Source organism: Muscardinus avellanarius, assembly GCF_963383645.1.
Source record: "Muscardinus avellanarius genome assembly, chromosome: 4".
Taxonomy (NCBI): Eukaryota; Metazoa; Chordata; class Mammalia; order Rodentia; family Gliridae; genus Muscardinus; species Muscardinus avellanarius.
The window spans coordinates 115790717-115814003 of NC_137789.1; the positions used below are offsets into that span (position 1 = coordinate 115790717).

Sequence of the window (23287 nt, forward strand, 5' to 3'; positions counted from 1 at the left end):
ACTCATACATCTATGGAACTTTGGCATTTGACAAAAGTGGCATACCAAACTCTTCTTCATACATACTACCCATGAGAATATCAGTTGGAAAATACATTTTGGAAAATTTGTAATTTCTACTAAAGCTGAGCATATGTATACCTTATGACCTAAAAATTTAATTCTTAGGTGTAAACCAAGAGAAATTCCTATATTCATGCACCCAAAATAATACTTGTGAAAGCCAAAAGCCAGAAACAATTCAAATGTCCATTAGCAATAGAATGGATAAATTGCGGTCCATTTTCAATGAAAATGCATAACTATTTTTGGTGAGATCTCACAGATATATGACGTTGAGCAAAAGAAGTCAGACTAAAAAGACAGCATGCTGTATAATCTCACTTATGTAAAATTCAGAAAGAGGCTAAAGTAACCTGTAGCATTAAAAGTCAAGATAATGGTTTAGCTTTGAGGTAAATATAGTAATTGGTTGGGAGTATAAGTGCTGCTTTTAGAATTTTAGAAATGTTTATTTCTTGATCCAGATGAGGTTTATATGATCATTTTCATTATGTAAAATTTTATTTAGTTGTTCAAATTAATATATGCATTAACATTTTCTGTTTATATATTATTTTTCAATAAACCATTAAATAGCATGAATATGTGGGTAGCATAGAAGCAATGTCTAGACTGTAGGGGAGTAGTGACTATACAAAGGTAATATATAAGTAATAGAGAGAAATATTATATATAGTCCAGACATTGTAAACAAGCCTTAGCTAATTCCTATGTAACTATGTGAATAATCTATAACTATTAAAATGAATTGCCAGATGTAATACCTTGCCATTGTAAAGGTATAAGAACATAATAAACGCTAAGATCATAACTATAAATTACCAGACACTATCAGTGGACCACCCTTTCTGGCTCTCTGCTCTTCAACCCACTTTTCTTTTTGCCACCTCCCATGATACTATCCAGGTTCCACTTCCGAAAAGCAAAGCTCGTTAGATTACAAAATGTCCACATTATTTTTCAATTCAAGTATATAACTAAGGCCACTGAAGACAATAAAGCAGAATAAAACAATGCTGTGGTAAGGCTAAGTAAATTACATCATGTTTTTATTAGAAGAAATTTTCTAAATGACTCAAAATTCTTGTTGAAAATAAGTCAATAATTACATAAAGCAAACCATCCTCTACTTCCAATATCATTTCACTTTTCTGATTGCTTTAAACTTGTTAAACTCATTAGTCTTTCACATCATAGCAGTGGACAAAGCCCTTTAGAAAAATAAGGCAGAAAAGTATTTAAAATATGCTTTCTGTATCATACAGAGTTGATTGGGTCAGAATCCATTCTCTTGAAAATTCAGCTCCACCATTAGGCTAAAATTCCTTCCAAGTTCTAGGGGACAATGCTCTCACTGTCATCTCGGCTACCCATAGGCTAAGCCCTGGCCACTCCTCACATTCCAGAACCATGTGCCATTTCATGGCTTTTCTCCCACACAGAAGTGGCAGTAGTTCAATTTGGCAGTTTGTCAAAATAATTTGAGTGTAAAGCACTTGGTGATCTTTAACCAAATGTACCTACTGTGTATGAAGCATATGGCATGCATGTGTATTTCATACATCATAACAGAACATGATGAAAATTTACTGCATACTCCTAGAGTCCAGACATCTGATAATTTTTATTTAAAGTACTTTACTTCTATAGGGGCTGAAAAGGCTGACTTTAAAAACAAAAGCAAATACCTTCTCATGACAAGTATTGTTCCCTAAGAAATGACCAACTTATGTGTCAGACAGTATATAAACGTTATCAAATAGATCACATTTTCAAAAAGAAACATTATCAGAATAAGGCTTGCATTCTTAGTAAATAAATCACAACTATAAGATGTAATTTTTCATAAGAATAAGATAAAAACATTATGATATTTTATAATATAAAGTAGTAAATGATGCTTTTTTATTTGACCAATAAGTAACAAATATCTGTTATATGGCAGGTAGTGTCAATCAAATAATACCTGGTACCTGGTACCCTCAAGGAATTAAGAGTCTAGGTTTACTAAACAAGCAACTATAATAAACAGATTTGCCATGGGAAGCCCCACCAGTGGTCAGTCCTGTGAAAGGATGCTCAGGGTCCAGAAGGATGTAGAAGAGGCACATCTAAATCAGCACTTGGGGTCAAGAAGAACTTCCCACAAAAGATGACCTGAGCTTGTCTTTGCTATGTGAACAAAATCTGCCTGAAAGAGAAGAAAAACTCAAGTGAAGGGAGTAACTGGTAACAGAGGAATGGAAGCTGAAAGCAACACAGACCACTGAAGATCATGTTATTTAACGTTTACTTTGACAGGGGTATCAGGAAATGAGATGAAAGAAAATAGTAGAAGCCCAATCATGAAATGCTTAGGAAGCTAGGCTTAAGAGTTAACACTATCCAGAAAGATAGTTTCCCTAGTCTTCCAATGGCCATTAAAGGGAATTTTAAACAGGAAAAAATGAGTGTATTTTCAATTTTATTTTTTAATACAAATTTTTTATTGAAAATAAATGGTATACATTTAAACTATACTTGGTGCCCCCTACCCCCCGCCCCCATTTTCCCTTCCACCCTCCTACCAATGATTGTCCAGGGTAACCATGCCATATTCATACTTTTACACATATTCAGATGTAGACCCTCATTAATCAAGATCAGCCCTCCTCCTCTCCTATCTTTCCATTCAAACTTTGCTGATATTTCCCCTCCATTATCTGGCGTCCTGCTGGTATCCTCTATGTTCCCTAGTTTGGACATATTAGAGGAAACATATGTACCTTCTCCTTCTGTGCTTGGCTGATCTAACTTAACATAATGCTCTCCAGGACTTTCCATCTTCTTGAAAATGATATGATTTTGTTCTTCTTTATAGCTGAATAGAATTCCATTGTGTGTATTTCACATAATTTTGCAATCCATTCATCTGTTGATGGAGACCTGGGTTGTTTCCATATTTTGGCTATTACGAATTGTGCTGCTATGAACATAGGTATGCATATGTTGCTGTAGTTCTCTGATTTTAACCCCTTTGGAAAAAATACCCAGGAGTGATAGAGCTGGATCATATGGTGGATCTATTCCCAGTTTTCTTAGGAATCTCCACACAGATCTCCATAGTGGCTGAACTAGTTTGCACTCCCACCAACAGTGTAACAGAGTTCCTCTTTCCCCACATCCTTGCCAGCATTTGTTGTTATTTGATTTCTTTATGCTTGCCACTCTGACTGGGGTTAGATGTAATCTCAGTGTAGTTTTGATTTGCATCTCCCTGATGGCCAGTGATGAAGAACATCTTTTGATGTGTCTATTGGCCCTTTGTATCTCTTCTTTTGTAAAGTGTCTATTCAGTTCAATTGCCCATTTCTTGATTGGGTTGTTTGTTTTGCTAGTGTAGATTCTTTTGAGCTCTTTGTATATTCTGGATATTAGACCCCTATCAGAGTGGTGGCTGGTAAAGATCTTTTCCCATTTTGTAGGATTCCTCTTTAGGTTATTGATGGTTTCCTTTGATGAGAAGAAACTTTTTAGTTTGATGCTATCCCACTTGTTAATTCTTGCTTTAATTTCCTGAGCTTTGGAGGTTTTGTTGAGAAAGTTACTCCCTGTGCCAATACGTTATAGTGTTGAGCCTATGCTCTCCTCTAATAACTTCACAGTCTCAGTTCTAATTTCTAAGCCTTTGATCCATCTCGAGTTGATTCCTGTGAAGGGTGAAATGTAGGGATTTAGTTCCATCTTTCTACAAATGGATAGACAGTTCTCCCAGCACCATTTGTTGAAAAGGCTATCTTTTCTCCAGCGTATGAGTTTGGCCCCTTTGTCAAAGATTAATTGACTAAAGATGTGTGGATTTGTTTCTGTATCTTCTATTCTAATCCACTGGTCAGTATACCTGTTATTGTGCCAGTACCATGCTGTTTTTACTACTATTGCTCTATAGTATGATTTGAAGTCTGGGATTGTGATGCCTCCTGCATGTCTCTTATTGCTGAGAATTGCTTTGGCTATTCTGGGTCTTTTCTTTCTCCATATAAAGTTCATGATTGATTTTTTTTCTAGGTCTATGAAGAATTTCACTGGTATTTTAATGGGAATTGCATTGAATCTATAGATCACTTTTGGCAAAATGGCCATTTTGATGATATTTATTCTGCCTATCCATGAGCATGGGAGATCTTTCCATCTTCCAAGATCTTCAATTTCTTTCTTTAATGTTTTATAGTTTTCTTTGTAGAGGTCTTTTACATCTTGGGTTAGATTTATTCCTAGGTATTTTATTGGTTATAGTGAATGGAATTGATTGTTTCATTTCTTTCATTGTAGATTCATTGTTGGTGTAAAGGAAAGCCACTGATTTCTTTACATTGATTTTGTATCCTGCAACTTTGCTGAATTTGTCAATCAGCTCCAGAAGTCTTTTGCTTGAGTTCTTTGGGTCTTCCAGATAAAAGATCATGTCATCTGCAAATAAGGATAATTTTAATTCCTCTCTTCCTATGTGAATTCCTTTGATTTCCTTCTCTTGTCTTATAGCTACGACAAGGGTCTCAAGGACTATATTGAAAAGGAGTGGTGGTAGTGGGCATCCTTGTCTTGTTCCTGATTTTAGAGAAAATTCTTGCAGTTTTTCCCCATTTAATATAATGTTGGCTTTGGGTTTACAGTATATTGCCTTAATGATGTTGAAGTACATTCTTTCTATCGCAATTTCTTGCAGTGTTTTTAACATAAATGGGTGATGGATTTTGTCAAATGCTTTTTCAGCATCTATTGCTATGATGATGTGGTTTTTGTTCTTGATTCTATTTATGTGGCGAATAACATGTATTGATTTGCGTATATTGAACCAGCCTTGTTTTTCTGGGATAAAACCAACTTGGTCATGATATTTTATTCTCTTGATATAGTTTTGAATGTGTATGGCTAGTATTTTGTTTAGAGTTTTTGCATCTATGTTCATTAAGGATATTGGTCTGTAGTTTTCCTTTCTTGAGGTATCTTTATTTGGTTTGGGGATTAATTAAATGGCCTCATAGAAATAATTTGGGAGAGTTCCATCTCTTTCAATTTCCCAGAACAAGTTATGAAATATTGGTATTAGTTGTTCACTGAAGGTTTTGTAGAATTCAGGTGGAAACCCATCTGGGCCTGGGCTTTTCTTTGGTGGAATAATTTTTATTGCCATTTCTATTTCTTTTTTTGCTATTGGTTGGTTTAGATTTGCTATGTCCTCTTTGTTGAGTTTAGATAGGTTAACTGTGCTTAGAAATCTATCAATTTCTTCCATGTTTTCTAGTCTAATGGAGTAGTTTCTGATAATCTTTTGAATTTCTTCATTATCTGTGGTGATATCTCCTTTTTCATTTCTAATTTTGATAATTTGAGTTGATTCTCTTTTTCTTTTGGTTAAGTTGGCCAGGGGTTTATAAATTCTATTAATCTTTTCAAAGAACCAACTTTTTGTTTTATTTATTCTTTGTTTTTTTGTTCTCTATTTCATTTATTTCTGCTCTAATTTTAATGGTTTCTTGCCTTCTGCTGGCTTTGGGAATAGACTGTTGCAGTCTTTCTAGGTCCTTGAGTTGTGTTATTAGGTTCTTTTCTTGATGATTCCCTGTCTTTCTTATGTGGGCATTCAATGCAATAAACTTTCCTCTTAATACTGCCTTCATAGTGCCCCATTGATTTTGGTAGGTTGTGTCCCTGTTTTAATTTGTTTCCATGAATTTCTTTATTTCTTCCCTAATTTCCACTCTCACCCATTCATCATTCAGTAATGTATCATTCAATCACCACGTATTTGAATAATTTCTTTTGAGTTTCCTGTTGTTGATTTCTACTTTTATTCCATTATTGTCTGAAAAGATGCAAGGAATTATATTACATCTTTTGAATTTGCTGGTGCTTTCTTTGTGTCCCAGGATGTGGTCTATTTTGGAGAAGGTTCCATGGGCTGCTGAGAAGAATGTGTATTCTGTAGTTCCAGGATGAAATATTCTGTAAATGTCTATTAGGCCCATTTGGTTTATGGTTTTCTTTAGTTCTAAGGAGGCTTTACCATCTTTTGCCTTGAAGAACAATCCAGTAGTGTGAGAGGCATATTAAAGTCTCCCAGAATTATTGTATTTGGGTCTATTTGGGATCTGATGTCCAGAAGGGTTTATTTTACAAATGTGGTTGCACCCTCATTTGGGGCATAAATATTTACTATCATTATATCATCTTGGTGTATTGTTCCTTTTAATAAAAGGAAGTACCCTGATTTGTCTCTTTTGATGTGTTTTAGTTTAAAGTCTGTTTTGTTGGATATCAAGGTTGCTATCCCTGCTCTTTTTTGGTCTCCAATAGCATGGTATATCTTTCTCAATCCTTTCTCTTTCAATCTGTGAATGTCTTTGGCTGTAAGGTGAGTTTCTTGCAAACAGCATATATTTGGATTCTGTTTTTTAATCCACATTGCCAGTCTGTGTCTTTTGATTGGTGAGTTAAGTCCTTTGACGTTAAGAGATATTATTGAAATATGATTTTTGTTTTCTGTCATTTTGTGTTCTGTCTTCTATTGGGTGGTTTGGTCTTTCTTCTTTACTTAAATGGCCCACTTATTAACTTCCTCTCTTCTCTGGTTCTGAAGTCTGCTTCTTTTTTCTTCTTTATGGTTTATTTCTTTAAGAATTTTCTCTAGTGCTGGCTTTGAATTCATAAATATTTGAGATTCTGTTTATCTTGAAACACTTTTGTTTCTCTATTAATTTTGAATAGTAGTTTTGCTAGATAAAGTCATTTTGTTTTTTTTTAATTTTATTTTATTGGTGCACTGTATTCATACATCATAGTGGGATACAAACTTTTGTAGACATACATGCACACATTGCCCAGTCAGCCCCCACCCGATCCCCACCCCGTTCTCTCCCCATCCCTCCTTCCCATGCTTGGCTTAGTGGTTGACATCTAGTATTATAGCAATTTATCCAAAATTAAAAATGATAATCTCACATAACAGTTTCATTTGTCTGATACCAAGCGTTTGATGATTTAAAGATAACATTTCAATATTTCTTTTTGCTTTCTTTCTTACTAGAGCATATTTTTTTCTGTTTTTTTAGGTGAAACTATCATATATTTATATATTATTTTTCAGAAAAAAATCTATCCTAATATGGAATATGAATTCTAGATACCCAAAACGATCTTGAAAAAGAACAAAGCTAGCAGATATATATTTTCTGATTTCAAACCATATAAAACTACAATAATTGAAACAGTGTAGTACTGTTCTAAAGGCAGATATATAGACCATTGGAGTTAAATACAAGCCTAGAGCTAAATTCTTCCCTATATTGTCAAGTTATTTTTGACAAGGTTTTCTCGAACATTTGGTGGTGGAAATAATAATCTTTTAACTAAATATTGTTGAAAAATAATAATTACATGGAAAAGAATAAAATTGGACCTTTACCTAATCCCACATACAAGTATTAACTCAAAATAAATAAAAGACCTAAATATAAATCTTAAGACTATAAACTTTTAGGAGAAAATCTGGGTCATAAAACCTCACAACATTGAAATTGGCAGTGATTTCTCGGATATGATTTCAATGGCACAGACAACAGAAGAATATACAAACTCCCTAAAAAATAAAAGAAAATATTGTATATCCAAAGACAAGGTAAAAAGGGTTAAAAGTTACTGATAGAATGAGATAAAATATTTCCAAATGCTATATCTGAAGGTATATTAATATCCCAACTAGAAATCCTAAAAATTAGCAACAATAAAAGCAAACAATACAATTTAGAGATAGGTAAAAGACTAACATAAATAATGAATATCCACAGATAACCAATCTTAGTTGTCTGTTGGATGGAAACTCTTGTTTCTCTGGTTCTGGTGTGTGTTACCTATTTCTTCTTTGTAGTTAATCTCTTTGAGTATTTTCTCTAGCGCTGGTTTTGAAGACATAAATTCCTTCAGTTTCTGTTTGTCATGGAAGCTTCTTATTTCTCCATCTAATTTGATAGAAAGTTTTGCTGGGTAGGAAATTTTTGGCTGGAAGTTGTTTTCTTTCAGAGTTTGGAATATGTTACTCCAAGCCCTTCTGGCTCTCATGACTTGTTTTGGGAAGTCTGGAGTGATTCTAATTGGTTTGCCTCTGAATGTCACTTGGCCCTTTGTTTTTGTTGCCTTTAAGATTCTCTGCTTGGCTTCCACATTGGTCATTTTGACAATTATATGGCGTGGGGATCCTCTTCTCGGATCCTGTCTAAAGGGAGTTCTATAAGTTTCCTGGACCTGTGTATCGACCTCTTGCTCTATATTTGGAAAATTTTCTGCTATTACTTCCTTGAAGAGATTGTTGATCCCTTTGGTATCACTTTCTTTTCCCTCCTCTATTCCAATTATTCTTAGGTTAGCTCTCTTAAGATGGGCCCATATTTCTTCAATGTCAGATTCCTGCTGTTGGATATCTTTTTCTAGATTAGAAACTATGCATTCATTTTTGGATTGCTCATCTTCTAAGAGCGAGATTCTGTTCTCCATGTGGTCTAATCGGTTGTTTGTGCTTTGAATTGAGGCCTTTACTTCATTCATTGCATCCTTTATCTCTTTTTGGTTCTCTCTGAGTTCTTTTCGAAGCACCTCTATTATTTCTACAGTTATTTTTCTGATTTGATCTTCTAGAAATCTCTGATTTTCTGTTTTATCAGGTTCTGATGTTGTGGGGTTGTGGGCATTTATTGCTCCAGTGTTATTCCTCTTTCCCATGATTTCGGAGGTTTGTGCCTTCTCTGGGTTCTTCCCTTGGGTCACTATGACTTCACTTAAGGTGCTCTGGATCTCGAGTCTGTATTATCTCAGACCCCACTACTCCTTTACTGGGTTGTATCACAGAGTCTCCGACCCAGGGAGTCGATAGAGGCTGCTTTAAACTATGGGGGGTGCCAGGTTGCACGTTCTCCTATGGTGTGATATCTCTGCCACCACCACTCCCTCACTGGGTCAAGTCCCAGGAGGCAAAATACTGCGATTTCTCCTCTGTGGCCCGCAATTTGACTCACTGTTCTTGAGTACGCAGATGTAGCTGTACTGGACTCGGTGAATTCACTGCTGCTGCCGCCGCCGGTGGCAATATGGCGCCTCTGCCACGCCCTCGGCCATGAGGCTGGCGTATTTTTTCTTCTCTGGTTTTGATTTCCACTCTGAATCCCTGCAGCATGTGCTGAGCTCAGCCACTGGGAGCTTTAAATGCTGTCTGCGCCGAAAGATCCCGCCTGGCTGTTCCGCAGCGGCTCACCTCGGCTTACTGTAGCCGTCCGTTGAGTTCGCCGCTGCCGCCAGCAGTATGGCGCTGCTGCCGCGTCCTCGGGCGCGTGTGTCTCCTCTGTGGCCCTGAGCTCTGTTCTCAGTCCGCTTTCTCTCTGGAGCCTGGTGGTTTTTTTTGTTTTTCTGGTGATGGTGTTTTCTGGCTATGAAAGGTGCTCTTTTTGTGGTAATGGAGATTGGTTGTTAGCGGGACTCTTAAGCCCCGCTTTTCTCGGTCGCCATCTTCCCGGAAGTCTCGGATAAAGTCATTTTGTTTGGAAGTTATTTTCTTCCAGGGTCTGAATCACGTCGTACCATTCTCTCCTAGCATTCATAACCTGAGATGTATAGTCTGGGGTGATTCTTATTGTTTTGCCTCTATATGTCACCTGTCCTTTTGTTCTCGTTGCTTTTAAGATTCCTTCCTTGGCCTATATGTTGGTCATCTTGGTAATTATGTGGCATGGGGAGGTCCTTCTTGAGTCCTGTCTTAATGGTGTTTTGTATGTCTCCTGGACATGAAGATCCAAATCTCTTTCCATGTTTGGAAAATTCTCTGAAATTATTTCTTTGAAGAGATTACGGATGCCCTTGGTCTGTACCTCTATCCCTTCTTCAATGTCTATTATCCGTAAGTTAGGGCGCTTCATATTATCCCATATTTGCTGGATGTTTAGGTTTTGTTGCTGCAAAGATTTCTGTATATCGCTGACCATGTTTTCAGTTTGGTATGTACTGTCTTCTAACAGTGATATTCTGTTTTCCATTTCATCTAACCTTCTAGAATTTCTTTCTATTGCTGTCTTCATTTCACTTATTGCCTCTTTCATTTCATTCCAGACCTCTTTCTGATTCTTTCTTAGTGTTTTTAACTCATCTTTCATCTCCTCTTACTTGTTCTAAATCCTTTCATCATATCTCCTCTTACTTGTTCTAAATCCTTTCATCATATTGTAGATCAAGATTCGGAACTCCCCTTCTTGCATTTCTTGTAGGTCAGTATTCGTGACTTCTGTCATTTCTCCACTACTCCTGGTTCTCATATTTTCAAAGTTCTCAGGCCTGTTCTTATGATGTCTTCCCATTGATTGTGGGTATTATGTATATTCCAGTCTTAGTAGTAGGGATTTAGAAGAGTCAACAGGTAAGCAATAGTTTTTTGAGTGGTGAGGATTGGGTGATGGTGGAGTAGCTAGATGGTTTTTTTTGAGTGGTGAGGATTGGGTGATGGGTGCAGGAGTCAGGTAAGGTAGAGAATGTAATTAGGTTGTGGAGGAATTTAAGTATAATGGGGTTGAATCAGGTTGAGAATGGGAGAAGGTTAGATAGTAGGACTCTTGTATTTATTAGAATATTTAAGTATGGAGATGTGAGAAACTTTGTGTGTTGAAGAGAGATACAGTTAGGTGACAAGGGGAAAGATTTGAAGGAAGCTAGTTGATAGTCTAAATTGTAGACTTTTGTAGAGAGAGTGGGGGGAAGGAGCACACACAGATGGATAAAAGTAAAAAAATAACGTAGAAAGACTATTATACATCAAATATAAACAGCAACATCGACAAAACAAAAATGGACCACCAGAAGAAAACAAGAAGGGTTAAGAGAATAAATGGGATAAACATAAGGTAAAATAAAACAACCTAACAACCATATGATATGAAGTGAAAGAACCAAACAAACAAGAAACCCAAATAAAAGTAAAATAAGAAGAAAATAAAAGGAATAACCCCCCCAAAAAAACTGAAAAACCAAAAAAATACCCAGAAACAAAAAAAAAAAACAGAATAAGACAAAAATTGGCAAAAAAAAGAAGACAGTGAAAAGAAAGAAAAGGAAACAGTCCTGCTATTTTAATAACATATGGTGTATAGGCCAATGTCTTGTATTTACTTGGAGCAACCCCTTGTGGCCCTGTGCAAGCATCATGCCTTAAGCACCCTTGCTGTGTCAATGGGGTTGAAGGTGTTTCCCTGTGCGGACACTGGCACCCTCAGTTGTTGCAGTGTCTAGTGACATTCACTGCGTGCCCACTGGCTCCCGTGGCTCATCTCAGCTCATGCTGGTACATGGCAGCCCAGTTAGGGGGTTTGAAGGGCTGGCAGCTCTTCCACATCTGATTCTCCGGGGGTTTGGCAGGTCTCCCAGTGTCTCTGTGGGTGCCTCTTCTGGTACACCAACAGTGCCATTCAGGGGTTCGGGTAATCTCGAAGCTTAGGCTGTTACAGCTCTATGATCACTTTCAGACTCTTAGACAGTTCACAGGGCTGCCAGTGTTGCCGTTCCCCAAAATACTTTTTGGGCCGGCAGCTCGATAAGGCACCTTTTGTGTGTGTTGCGGTGACTCTCACAGGTCAAAATGACTGGATTTCTTCCACAGTAGTCCCAGAGACTGTTTTGGGACATAAATTGGGCTGGGCTGCACCCTCTCGTGACTGGGCCTCGGATCATCCTGATGGGACTGCACGCAGGCTTGGGCTGGGACAAGTGGCTGAGACAGCGTTTGGACCCGAGCTGGGTTGGGGCAAGTGCCGGAGGCAGCAGTGGCCCAGGTGGTGCCGGGCAGAGCAGAGCCCCAGCCTCCTCTGGCCCTAGGGCGGCTTATCGACAGCGGGCAGCCTGGCATGGCAGTGGCTCGGCTCCCTAGCACCCTGGGTCCCCAAAAGACTTTTCCTCTTGGGTTATGTTGCCACGTTGGTGTAAGTTAGGTCCAGGTACTGTGATTTAGGCCTACAGCCCACCTGTGGCTGTAGCAGATCCGATACTCGGCCTTTTTTTCTCCTCCCCCTCCCCCATAGTTCAGGGTTCCTGGATTTCTTCCGCCGAAGTTCCTGCATCTGTTTTGGTTTCTGAGATATATTTATTTTGTTGGTTAAGACACTGTGTTCTTGGTAGTTGAACTTTATTTATTTCAACTACTGAGAAGTGCTGTGTCCCACAATCGCCATTTTTTCACTCTGTATTTTTATTTTTAAAAAATCTATTTGACTTAGCCAGATGTGGTGGTACACACTTGTAATCCCAGCACTTGGGAGGCTGAGACAGGAGGATCACGGTTTGCAACCAGCCTCAGCAACTTAGTGAGGCCCTCTGCAACTTAGTGAGACACTGTTTCAAAATAAATAATAAAAAATCAGACTAAGAGTATATCTCAGAAGTAAAATGCCCCTGGGTTATATCCCTACTACCACACCAAAAAAAAAAAAAAATCTATTTGACCTTGAGCCAAAGCTAATGCAGTAGTTCTGAATTTAAGAAGCAATGGTAGGGATAAAGAAAGAGGAACAGAGCTAGGAGACACAAGGCAGTAACATTTGTGGGACTCAGAATAATTGAATGAGAAAGTGAAATAAAAAAAGAATCTAAACTGAGTTGGTGACTAATATAATGATAAAGATCACAGGAGAAAGAGTAAGACTTAGAGCAGTAAGAATCAGGGAGGAATAACAAATTTGTTTCAAATTAACTTATTATGTTTTCTATACATTGTCTAAAGACTTTCCATAAAATATAGATCATATATAAGGAATAAAACAAGTACACTCTATGAAAAATAGTATGGAGGCTCCTAAAGAAATTAAAAATAAAACTACCACATGACTTGTATTCATTGCAGCAATAGTCATAATAACCAAGATATGAAAGCAACCTCCTGAGAGTGTCAATAGATGAGGAAAGCAATGAGAATATGAGTATAATAGAATATTATTCAGTCTTAATTTCTGCCATTTGCCTCAACAAATATTACACTAAGTGAAATAAGCCAGATACAGAAAGAAAGAGACTGTATGACTTCTCTAAATGTAAAATCTTAAAAAAAAAAAAAAAAAAAGAAGACTTCCGGGAAGATGGCGACCGAGAAAAGCAGGGCTTAAGAGCCCCGCTAACAACAAACCTCCATTACCACAAAATCAGCGCCTTTCATAGCCAGAAAACACCATCACCAGTGAAACAAAAAATCACCAGGCTCCAGAGAGAAAGCGGACTGAGAACAGAGCCACAGAGGAGATAACCGGCCTATCGCCCGAGGACGCAGCAGACGCGGCGGCAGCAGCGCCATACTGCCGGCGAATTCACAGGACGGCTACAGCAAGCTGAGGTGAGCCACTGCGGAACAGCCAGGCGGGATTTCTCCGCACAGAGAGCATCTAAAGCTCCCAGTGGCCGAGCTCAGCACACGCTGCAGGGATTCAGAGTGGAAACCAAAACCAAGAAGAAAAAACCAGCCCCACAGCCGAGGGCGTAGCAGCGGCGCCATATTGCCACCGGCGGCAGCAGCACCGAATCCAGCGAGGCCAGTACAGCTACATCTGCGTACTCAAGAACAGTGAGTCAAATTGCGGGCCACAGAGGAGAAATCCCAGTACTGTACTCCCTGGGACTTGACCCAGTGGGGGAGGGGCGGTGGCAGAGATATCACACCATAGGAGAACGTGCAACCTGGCACCCCCCACAGTCTAAAGCAGACTCTATCGACTCTCTGGGTCGGAGACTCTGTGATACAACCCAGTAAAGGAGTAGTGGGGTCTGAGATAATACAAACTCGAGATCCAGAGCACCTTAAGGGAAGTCATAGTGACCCAAGGGAAGAACCCAGAGAAGGCACAAACATCCGAAATCATGGGAAAGAGGAATAATACTGGAGCAATAAATGCCCACAACCCCACAACATCAGAACCCGATAAAACTGAAAATCAGAGATTTCTAGAAGATCAAATCAGGAAAATAACTGTAGAAATAATAGAGGTGCTTCGAAAAGAACTCAGAGAGAGCCAAAAAGAGATAAAGGATGCAATGAATGAAGTAAAGGCCTCAATTCAAAGCACAAACAACCGATTAGAACACATGGAGAACAGAATCTCGCTCTTAGAAGATGAGCAATCCAAAAATGAACGCATAGTTTCTAATCTAGAAAAAAATATCCGACAGCAGGAATCTGATATTGAAGAAATATGGGCCCATTTTAAGAGAACTAACCTAAGAATAATTGGAATAGAGGAGGGAAAAGAAAGTGAAACCAAAGGGATCAACAATCTCTTCAAGGAAGTAATAGCAGAAAATTTTCCAGACATAGAGCAAGAGGTCGATACACAGGTCCAGGAAACTTATAGAACTCCCTTTAGACAGGATCGTAGAAGAGGATCCCCACGCCACATAATTGTCAAAATGACCAATGTGGAAGCCAAGCAGAGAATCTTAAAGGCAACAAAAGCAAAGGGCCAAGTGACATTCAGAGACAAACCAATTAGAATCACTCCAGACTTCCCAAACCAAGTTATGAGAGCCAGAAGGGCTTGGAGTAACATATTCCAAACTCTGAAAGAAAACAACTTCCAGCCAAAAATTTCCTACCCAGCAAAACTTTCTATCAAATTAGAAGGAGAAATAAGAAGCTTCCATGACAAACAGAAGCTGAAGGAATTTATGTCTTCAAAACCAGCACTAGAGAAAATACTCAAAGAAGAAATAGGTAACACACTCCAGAACTAGAGAAACAAGATTTTCTATCCAACAAACAACTAAGATTGGTTATCTGTGGAGATTCATTATTTATGTTAGTCTTTTACCTATCTCTAAAGGGTATTGTTTGCCTTTATTGTTGTTAATTTCTAGGATTCCTAGTTGGAATATTAATACACCTTCAGATATAGCATTTGGAAATATTTTATCCCATTCTATTAGTAACTGTTAACTCTGTTTACATTGTCTTTGGATATACAATTTTTTTTAGGGAGTTTGTATACTCCTCTGTTGCCTGTGCCTTTGAAATCACAACCAAGAAATCACTGCCAATTTCAATGTTGTGAGGTTTAGTGACCCAGATTTTCTCCTAAAAGTTTATAGTCTTAAGATTTATATTTAGGTCTATTATCTATTTTGAGTTAATATTTGTATATGGGATTAGGTAAGGGTCCAGTTTTATTCTTTTCCATGTAGTTATTATTTTTTAACAATATTTAGTTAAAAGATTAATATTTCCACCACCAAATGTTCGTGGAAACCTTGTCAAAAATAACTTGACAATATAGGGAAGAATTTAGCTCCAGGCTTTTATTTAACTCCAATGGTTTATAGATCTGCCTTTAGAATAGTACTACACTGTTTCAATTATTGTAGCTTTATATGGTTTGAAATCAGAAAATATATGTCTTCTAGCTTTGTTCTTTTTCAAGATCGTTTTGGGTACCTAGAGTCCATATTCCATATTAGGATAGATTTTTTTCTGAAAAATAAATATATAAATATATGATAGTTTCACCTAAAAAATAGAAAAAAAATATTCTCTGGTAAGAAAGCAAGCAAAAAGAAATATTGAAATGTTATCTTTAAGTCATCAAAAGCTTGGTATCAGACAAATGAAACTGTTATGTGAGATTATCATTTTTAATTTTAGATAAATTGCCATAATACTAGATGTCAACTACTAAGCCAAGCATGGGAGGGAGGGATAGGGAGAGAATGGGGTGGGGATTGGGTGGGGGCTGACTGGGAAAAGTGTGCATGTATGTCTACAAAAGTATGTATCCTACTATGATGTATGAATACAGTGCACCAATAAAAATAAATTTTAAAAAAATTATATTAATGGATATATACAAAGGAAATAAAATCAGTATGTTGAAGAGAAAAAAAAAGAAAAGGAAAAAAAGACAAATTGTATACTTGTATAAGAGAGGAAAAAAAAGTAATTACTAGGGGATGATGGAAGAAAATGGGGAGACATAGGCCAAAATATGCAAAGTAACAGATATGTAAAATAAATCTAGAGAAGAGAGCTAATGGGTACCATCAAGAATATTATATTCAAGTATTTCTCTAAATAAGTAGATTTTAGCTGTTCTTGCCACAAATAAAGAAGGGTGATGATGTGAGACAATAGATAGTAATCTATTACCTAACTAATACTAATATATACTAATTTGTTTTACTAGAGTTACCATGTTTCTATCTATATAAATCTCATAACATCATGTTGTATACCTTAAATATAAACAATGTTTTATCTTTAAAAAAAAATAGGCCAGGTGTGGTGGTATGTGCCTGTAATCTAGCATTTGGGAGGCTAAGATAGAGGATTGCAGATTCAAGGACAGCCCCAGTAACATAATAAACTCTATGCAACCTAGCAAGACCCTATTTCAAAAAGAAACAGTGGAGGTGAAGCTTAGAGGTAGAATGCCCCTGGGATCAATCCCCATTACCATTAAAAAAAAGAAAAAAAAGAAAAGTATATAATAACCTCCTGTATCCTACATTTGACCTAAAGTTTATTGTGGTTAGTATATTCAATTTAATTATTTAATTAGAAAAGACTGATTTTCTTAAAGTTATGTTGGGCCTTGCAGGAGGGAAATATTTGGACATCTCAAGCCTCTTTTATGAAGCTGAATAGGGAAATTCAATTTTGTTTCCTCACATGGCAGGAAGCTAATGTACACAAAATCATTTCATTGACCAAAGAACACTGAACAGTTATCTTAAAAATATACTGTGGTAGAGACATACATTCATTAGAAAATTATTGTATTATCATAAGAAAACTTATCCAAAGGTAAGATATATGATTTTATTATGTAATGTTAACAAGACAGCAATATGAATTATATATTCTGTATGCAAAGCAAGTAAGTCTAACCTCCAGAAAGTAAAAAAAAAAAAAATATGTACTTCTGACATTCTATCTCCCAACTGTCTACGAGTAACCTTATAATTTATTTAAGTACAGGCAAATATGTCTTCAGCTTCATTAGTCTTCTTTTTGTTTATTTTGGATAAGTTATTGCATGGTTGGGGGAGAAAATTGTCTGCAGGGACTGAACAACTGAAGAGAAGAGCCAGGCCTGGGACTCTGAGCCTTGTAGCTGTCTAATGAGCCGCTCTGCCTCCCACAGCTAGCTCTTCACAGCTCTGTAGAAGACTAATAAACTCAAACCAGCAAAAGCAAAACACTCACAAATCTAAGTCAGAAGCTAACACCCTAAGGATATTCCATTTGCTCCTGACCAGGATTGGAATACTTACTTTCTTTGCGCACTTCCTCGAGAGCAGCAGAAAGCTCTTCCTTCAAAACTGTGGCTTCCTGGGCGATCTTCTCTCCCTTGTCTAATAAATTCCTAGTTGCTTCCTCCACAGAAGCTAGAAGGACTCGGGCTCTTTTGGAACGTCCTTTCTTCCTATTAGAAGGATTCTGGGGACAGTTTACAAGTGTGGTAACCTAAAATTTAAAAAACACAGATAACCCATTAGACAGTTTGTGAAGGGAACATCAGCTTGAAACATTATAGCCCAGAAGAAAAGGGAAGTGTTTCAGAGTAAAAATGATTTATTCCTAGTACTGTTTGTATAGTCCCAGAAGTCAGGCACCAAGCGCAGCATAATCAGCCACCACAGAGTTCCTAAAGAAATACAGTAAGGGAGGGAGAGCCATAGATACTGAATCTCTTCAAGATTTACCACTGGAAGAATGCTGTAAATGTTGTTTTAGAGAAACTGCACAGGAAAAATATAGATGCTAGATAAAGCACTCAAAAATGGGGAAAGTGGTAAATTATGTCTCAAAATAATCAAATTATAAAATAAAATTTACATCACTTTGTAGCCAGCAATCTATATTAAGAGAGAGGCAAAAAATAGTAATTGAGTTGGTAATAGTTTGGTAATTTAGGTTGAGAATAGAGATTATTAATGTTGGGTGAAGGAAGACTCTAATACATATAAAGCAGTGGTTACCTCAGGGGAACAAAGCCCAAATCCTCATTTTAATCTATTTTCTTGCCCTTTGTAACCTGTCCAGTCTGTCTCCTACCACCTCAATGGGCAGCTCCAACAGGTCCTTCGCCAAGTCCCCTGTCCAGAGGCATTTCCTGACCACCTTATCATGCTCCGGCACTTCACGCCACTTTATATTTCCTCAAAACACTTGCAGAGCCTGACATCTTGTTTGTTGTGCTGCCAAAACCAAAATATAAACTCACGAAAGCACCAAGTACAAAAAAATGCACAAAGTAGGTGTTCAATAAAACTATGGGAAATGCACATAATGGAATTCTACTCAGCAATAAAGAAGAACAAAATCATGTCATTCACAAGAAGATGGAAAGACCTGGAGAACATTATGTTAAGTGAGATTAGCCAAGCACAGAAAGAGAAGGGGACTCTAATATGCTTTCTCTAATATGCTCAAACTAGGGAGTACTAGGGATACCAGAGGTACTCCAGATAATGGAGGAGAAACCTCAGCAAAGCCAGAAAGAAAGGGGAGGGGAGGAAGAAGGCTGAGGTTAATTAGTGGAAAAGCTACATCGAATATGTGTACACATGTGAGTATAACATTATTAACCTGGACAGTCAGTATTGGGAGGGAGAGAAAAAGGGAAAGTGGGAGGGGGAGGGCACCAAATACTGTGTGAATACATGCCATTGTCAACATGATCCATATTATGTGAGACTATACTGCACCAATAAAATAAATTAAAATTTAAAAAATGAATTTACTTGAATGGCTTGATGAATAGGGTAGTTAAAGAGAGGAACTTTTAATGTCTATTGTTTACATTGTCTGATTATGTTAATAATAGAATGTATTGCTTTTGTAAATTTATTTTAAATAAAAACAAATTTATCACCACAAAAATAAATATGTGAGATGACTGGCATGTTAATATATTTGGAAACAGAAAGGTAAACAGAATTACTTTATGAAAAATATCTATTACCTCCATTTCTTGTGTGGGGGTATAGTAGGGATTGAATCCAGGGGCATTCTACCTTTGAGCTATACCTCCAACCTTCTTTTTATTCTGAAACAGAATCTTGCCAAATTTTTGATACTGGCCTTGAACCTACAATCCTCCCACCTCAGCCTTTCAAGTACTGGGATTACAGGTGTGTGCCAACACAACCAGCTCCATCTCTTAATTAAACTTTGTATCCTAATAACAAATTTTGGGTAAATTTTTATAAGCAAAGCTTAAAAATCCCCATTAATAGAAGAAGGGTTGGAAAAGAGGAACATGTATCCAATATTTAAACTCAAAGACCAGAAAATCCTACTGAAATCGAGGCCCCAGTAGGAAGTTGGTATAGTGATGGCTGTTAATTAGTTTGATTGACTGTTTCTATAATATATAGAGAGATCAAAATATCACTGCACTCCAAAATGTACACAATTATTTGTTGATTAAAAATAAATATACAAAAAGAGAGAAAGCTAGGCTCCTGGATCTCATCAAGTAGCTGAGGATTTTGTTGTTAATTATATACCACATCTTTGATAATAGACTGTATAAAACTCTTCCTACTCCACAACCCTTATGGATTTTGCTTGCTTGTTGTTTATGAAACATTAGCTATTTGTTTGACTTGACTATCTGGACCCATTGTTTAGCTAGAAACTAAGAACTTAGAAACTATGGAGAGAATATGTGAACAAAAACTTTTTTCTGACCTTCTATTGTACTCCTATTCGCCAGTGACCTGCAAGTTCATGACAGCGGAATGTCTTGTGGCGAGTCTTTGTCCACTTAAATAGACAATAAGGGCAATCACATTATCTTATAAGACTATATAAAAGTTAAATAAGGTAAAGTACTTTTAAATTCATAGCATGATACAAATATTGTGTAGCATTTAATAATGTGTCTTCTAGTTGTTCTCCACATGAATGCAGAAAATTGGTTATGGAAATCCTTGTGAAGATTAAACATTTGAATCTAATCTTATTTTGTTCCTAGAGTACTTATGCTAAATGTGGTGAAGGCAATTAACAAAGCATATTCTATATGCTTTACAAGCAGCAAGACAGGGTCATGTGTCTTCATCGTGGATTATATAAGGATGGTAATAAGCCTGACTTATTACAGGAGCTTTTTGCAAACTCCAAAAGGCAAATGCCTCACTATTATCACTCTAATTTATATAGAGGGAATTAAAAGATATTTTTCCAGATTAAGACAAGTCATAACACCTACTTTAAATTTTTGTAAAAACTAGAGTTAAGGATCATGGTCTGAAAAGCTCCTTCTGAATGTATTTTAAGTGCGACAATTCATGATACTTCCCACTGCACATTCCTCCCCTATTGTTGAGATCTTCCATGCACCAAATGTTTTCCACAAAATAGCCTGGGCTTTGGAATTAAAATGAGCATTCCAGAAATGCTTTGTTCCTTATAATAAATGCCAGAGAAGTAAGATATGTGAAAAGAACATTGTATAAGATTATTATGCTTCCATTAAAAAAAAAGAATTGCAACTGGTGAGTTATTCCTTTATATAAGTTATTTAAACCTATATCTTCTTTTAAAATAGTTCTGATATATTTATTTAAAACTAACTAAAGTTAAGTGACATTTTCAATCATTTTATTTTAAAAGCAAATATGACCTGGCAAAACTGAACCTTTTTTATTTTTTAACCCCAACTCACCTAAGGACTATAACCTTCTCCCTTCAGTGACTATGACTCACTGTCACACAATTCTCACCAAGGAGATGTGGATGCATATGTTATGGAAAAGATCGCCCATCTCCAAAGGAATACCAGCAACTAATAAAATTAGCTTTCAAGTTATCCTGTAAAGTAATTCCTATTTTCCATTTTCTTTTGCAGAACAAAATCCGTTCTATTTTTATAAGGAACTCAAAGCTTGAGCTGGAATTTGTAGCTCAGATGAATCTAATGTAGGGTCCAAGCTCATGTTTGACCAACTTTACATTTTGTCACTAACACACAACTCTCCCCTTTCCCCCAGTTCTGGAACTTAGAGGTCCTCTCATACAGGGAAATCTCCAGGCTTGCAGCTTTAGAGAACTGGGGTTTGTTCGCTTTCCTTCAGTCTGTAAATTTATGCTAGGCTAAGACATACCTCCATCAAAGATACTGGAAGGGGATCACTATTGAAATGGTCCTAAGTTAGAGGTTTCAAGTAATACACACACAAAAAAAAATCCTACCTTATTAATTACATGCAAGTTTGAAATTCCATAGGACCAGAGGCATTTTAAATAGCATGCAATACTTACATGTTAAAATTTAGAGTATAAAAGGAAAGCCTTTTGTAATCTTTTCTAATTCAGGGGTGCTATTCTAGATGCTCCGAAGATATTAAAAATTAAATCAATATGCTTAGTGAGCCTTCAACTGGTTTAACAGAGCCATGGTAGCATACACTGTAATGCTGTAGAATATGGCAAGAGGTTGTGACTTACTTTCTTTTGTTACACCAGTGAAACAATTGCTTTAACATATCAAACACAAGCTTCATGGAAGTTTTTAATGTCGACTTTGGTAACATATTTATATTCTACTACCATATTCCTTCCTGATCTCATCTTTTCTTTTGAGTCTACCATCACTGTGGTATTAAAAGGCCATGTTAACAGCTATCTCTTCCCTTGTTTATGAGCTAAACCACTTTGAATTTTAACCTTCCTCCAATTGCTCACAGGAGCCTTCGGGGCTACTTTTGCTCCCTTGAGTTAATTTTAATTTATGAAATAAAAAATGAGACATTTAAGGCATGTTAATTAGCTAAAACTTCAGCAAGGTTCTGAAAGAAATTGGAAGAGTAGAAAAATACAACGTCTGTAGATAAGTAAAAACCAGTGATTTATCATAGTAAAAGTATCATCCAGTCTTAAGGAGAAGATGGGAGGGTCCCTTCTTCAAGCCATTGATAATTATCTGTTCCTAACTTCTTACCTAAAACAATCCTTACTGAATTAACCAAAAAAAATTGAATATTAAAAAGTTTTGAACTGAGCAAATGCATACCTCTAAATTAACATTCAGCAGTCCCCTAAAACTAACCACAATCTTCTCTGAGTTCATTTCAAGACAATAAACATTTATTGAGCACATATTGTGCTCAAAACAATACTCTAGGTATTTAGAAAATAAGAATGAGTAAGCTCCAGGGTGGTGATAAGAAAAATACACAACTAGCTCCAATACAAAAGGCAAAATAATAACTGCTAACACTTATATAAATGTAAAGAAAATGCTTGTGAATGCAAATATTCACAAGGACTAAGTAGGCCTTCCAAGAAGGGCCCTGAAAGACATACGGAATGCAATCCAGTGTGGAAGGGCAGAGGTGAACATTATTTTTGTCTGAAAGTTGTAAATAGTCAAGTTTGGCAGACTATGGGGTAAAACAGGAAAGTGAGAACCAAGGCTAGGAAGTAGGTTTCAGATTAAGTATGATGTTTTTATAGCCAAGGAATGAATTAATGTTTAACTCAATAGACTCTTCAAACGTAGCATGCCCAATGTAGTAAGCCATCTTCCACCAAAACAACTGCCCTCCATCTGTATTTCTTACCTCAGCGGCTGACGTCTCCCACCTGAGGCAGAAACACAGAGGTCATCTCTATCGCCTTACTTTCCAAGCCCTTGTCATCCACAACACAAAACGGGCCTAAGTTGGTAGATTGCCCCATCTACCAATCTATGGTTACAAGAAGCATGTCCAGTGACTCTGGCCCCTACCAAACCTTCCACAAAGTGTCTTAGAAGAGTTCTCACTGCTTACACAGCAGTTTTACACTCTCGTGAGAGGCAGCCACCATTAAATGCAAAGCAAACACACCTGTACCAGTTTAAAAGCCTACAAAGGCTACCTGCTACCCATAAGGTAAGTGGAAACTCTTTAGTATGGTTCATGAGGCACTTTATGATCTCACTCCTGACTAAATTTTCACTCTTATCTTCCACCTGTATAGTTTGATCACAAACCATGTGTTAGATTAAGATTTGCCACCTTCACCTAAAATGACTTCCTCCCCTCACAGCTGCCTCCGATCACTCAGAGGCACCTGCCATTAAACTACTTCCCCAGGTGTACCATGAATGCATCAGGGCAGGCGCTATGATTAACTCATCCTGAAAACCCAAAGCTAGCCTACAGGAAATAATAAAATACATACACAGTGGTT

General features: G+C 37.1%; 1 protein-coding gene across 2 annotated transcripts in view; it reads right to left on the reverse strand.

Annotated features, from left to right (window-relative positions):
• CTNNA3 (catenin alpha 3) overlaps positions 1 to 23287 on the reverse strand; it is a gene marked incomplete at both ends in the record, with an annotated part of 1656346 nt that overhangs the window by 1612241 nt on the left and 20818 nt on the right. For both annotated transcript variants that reach the window (XM_080694112.1, XM_080694111.1), the window contains one exon: positions 17374 to 17566. In XM_080694112.1, coding sequence (XP_080550238.1) covers positions 17374 to 17566 — 193 coding nt within the window. The remainder of the gene's footprint in view (positions 1 to 17373; positions 17567 to 23287) is intronic.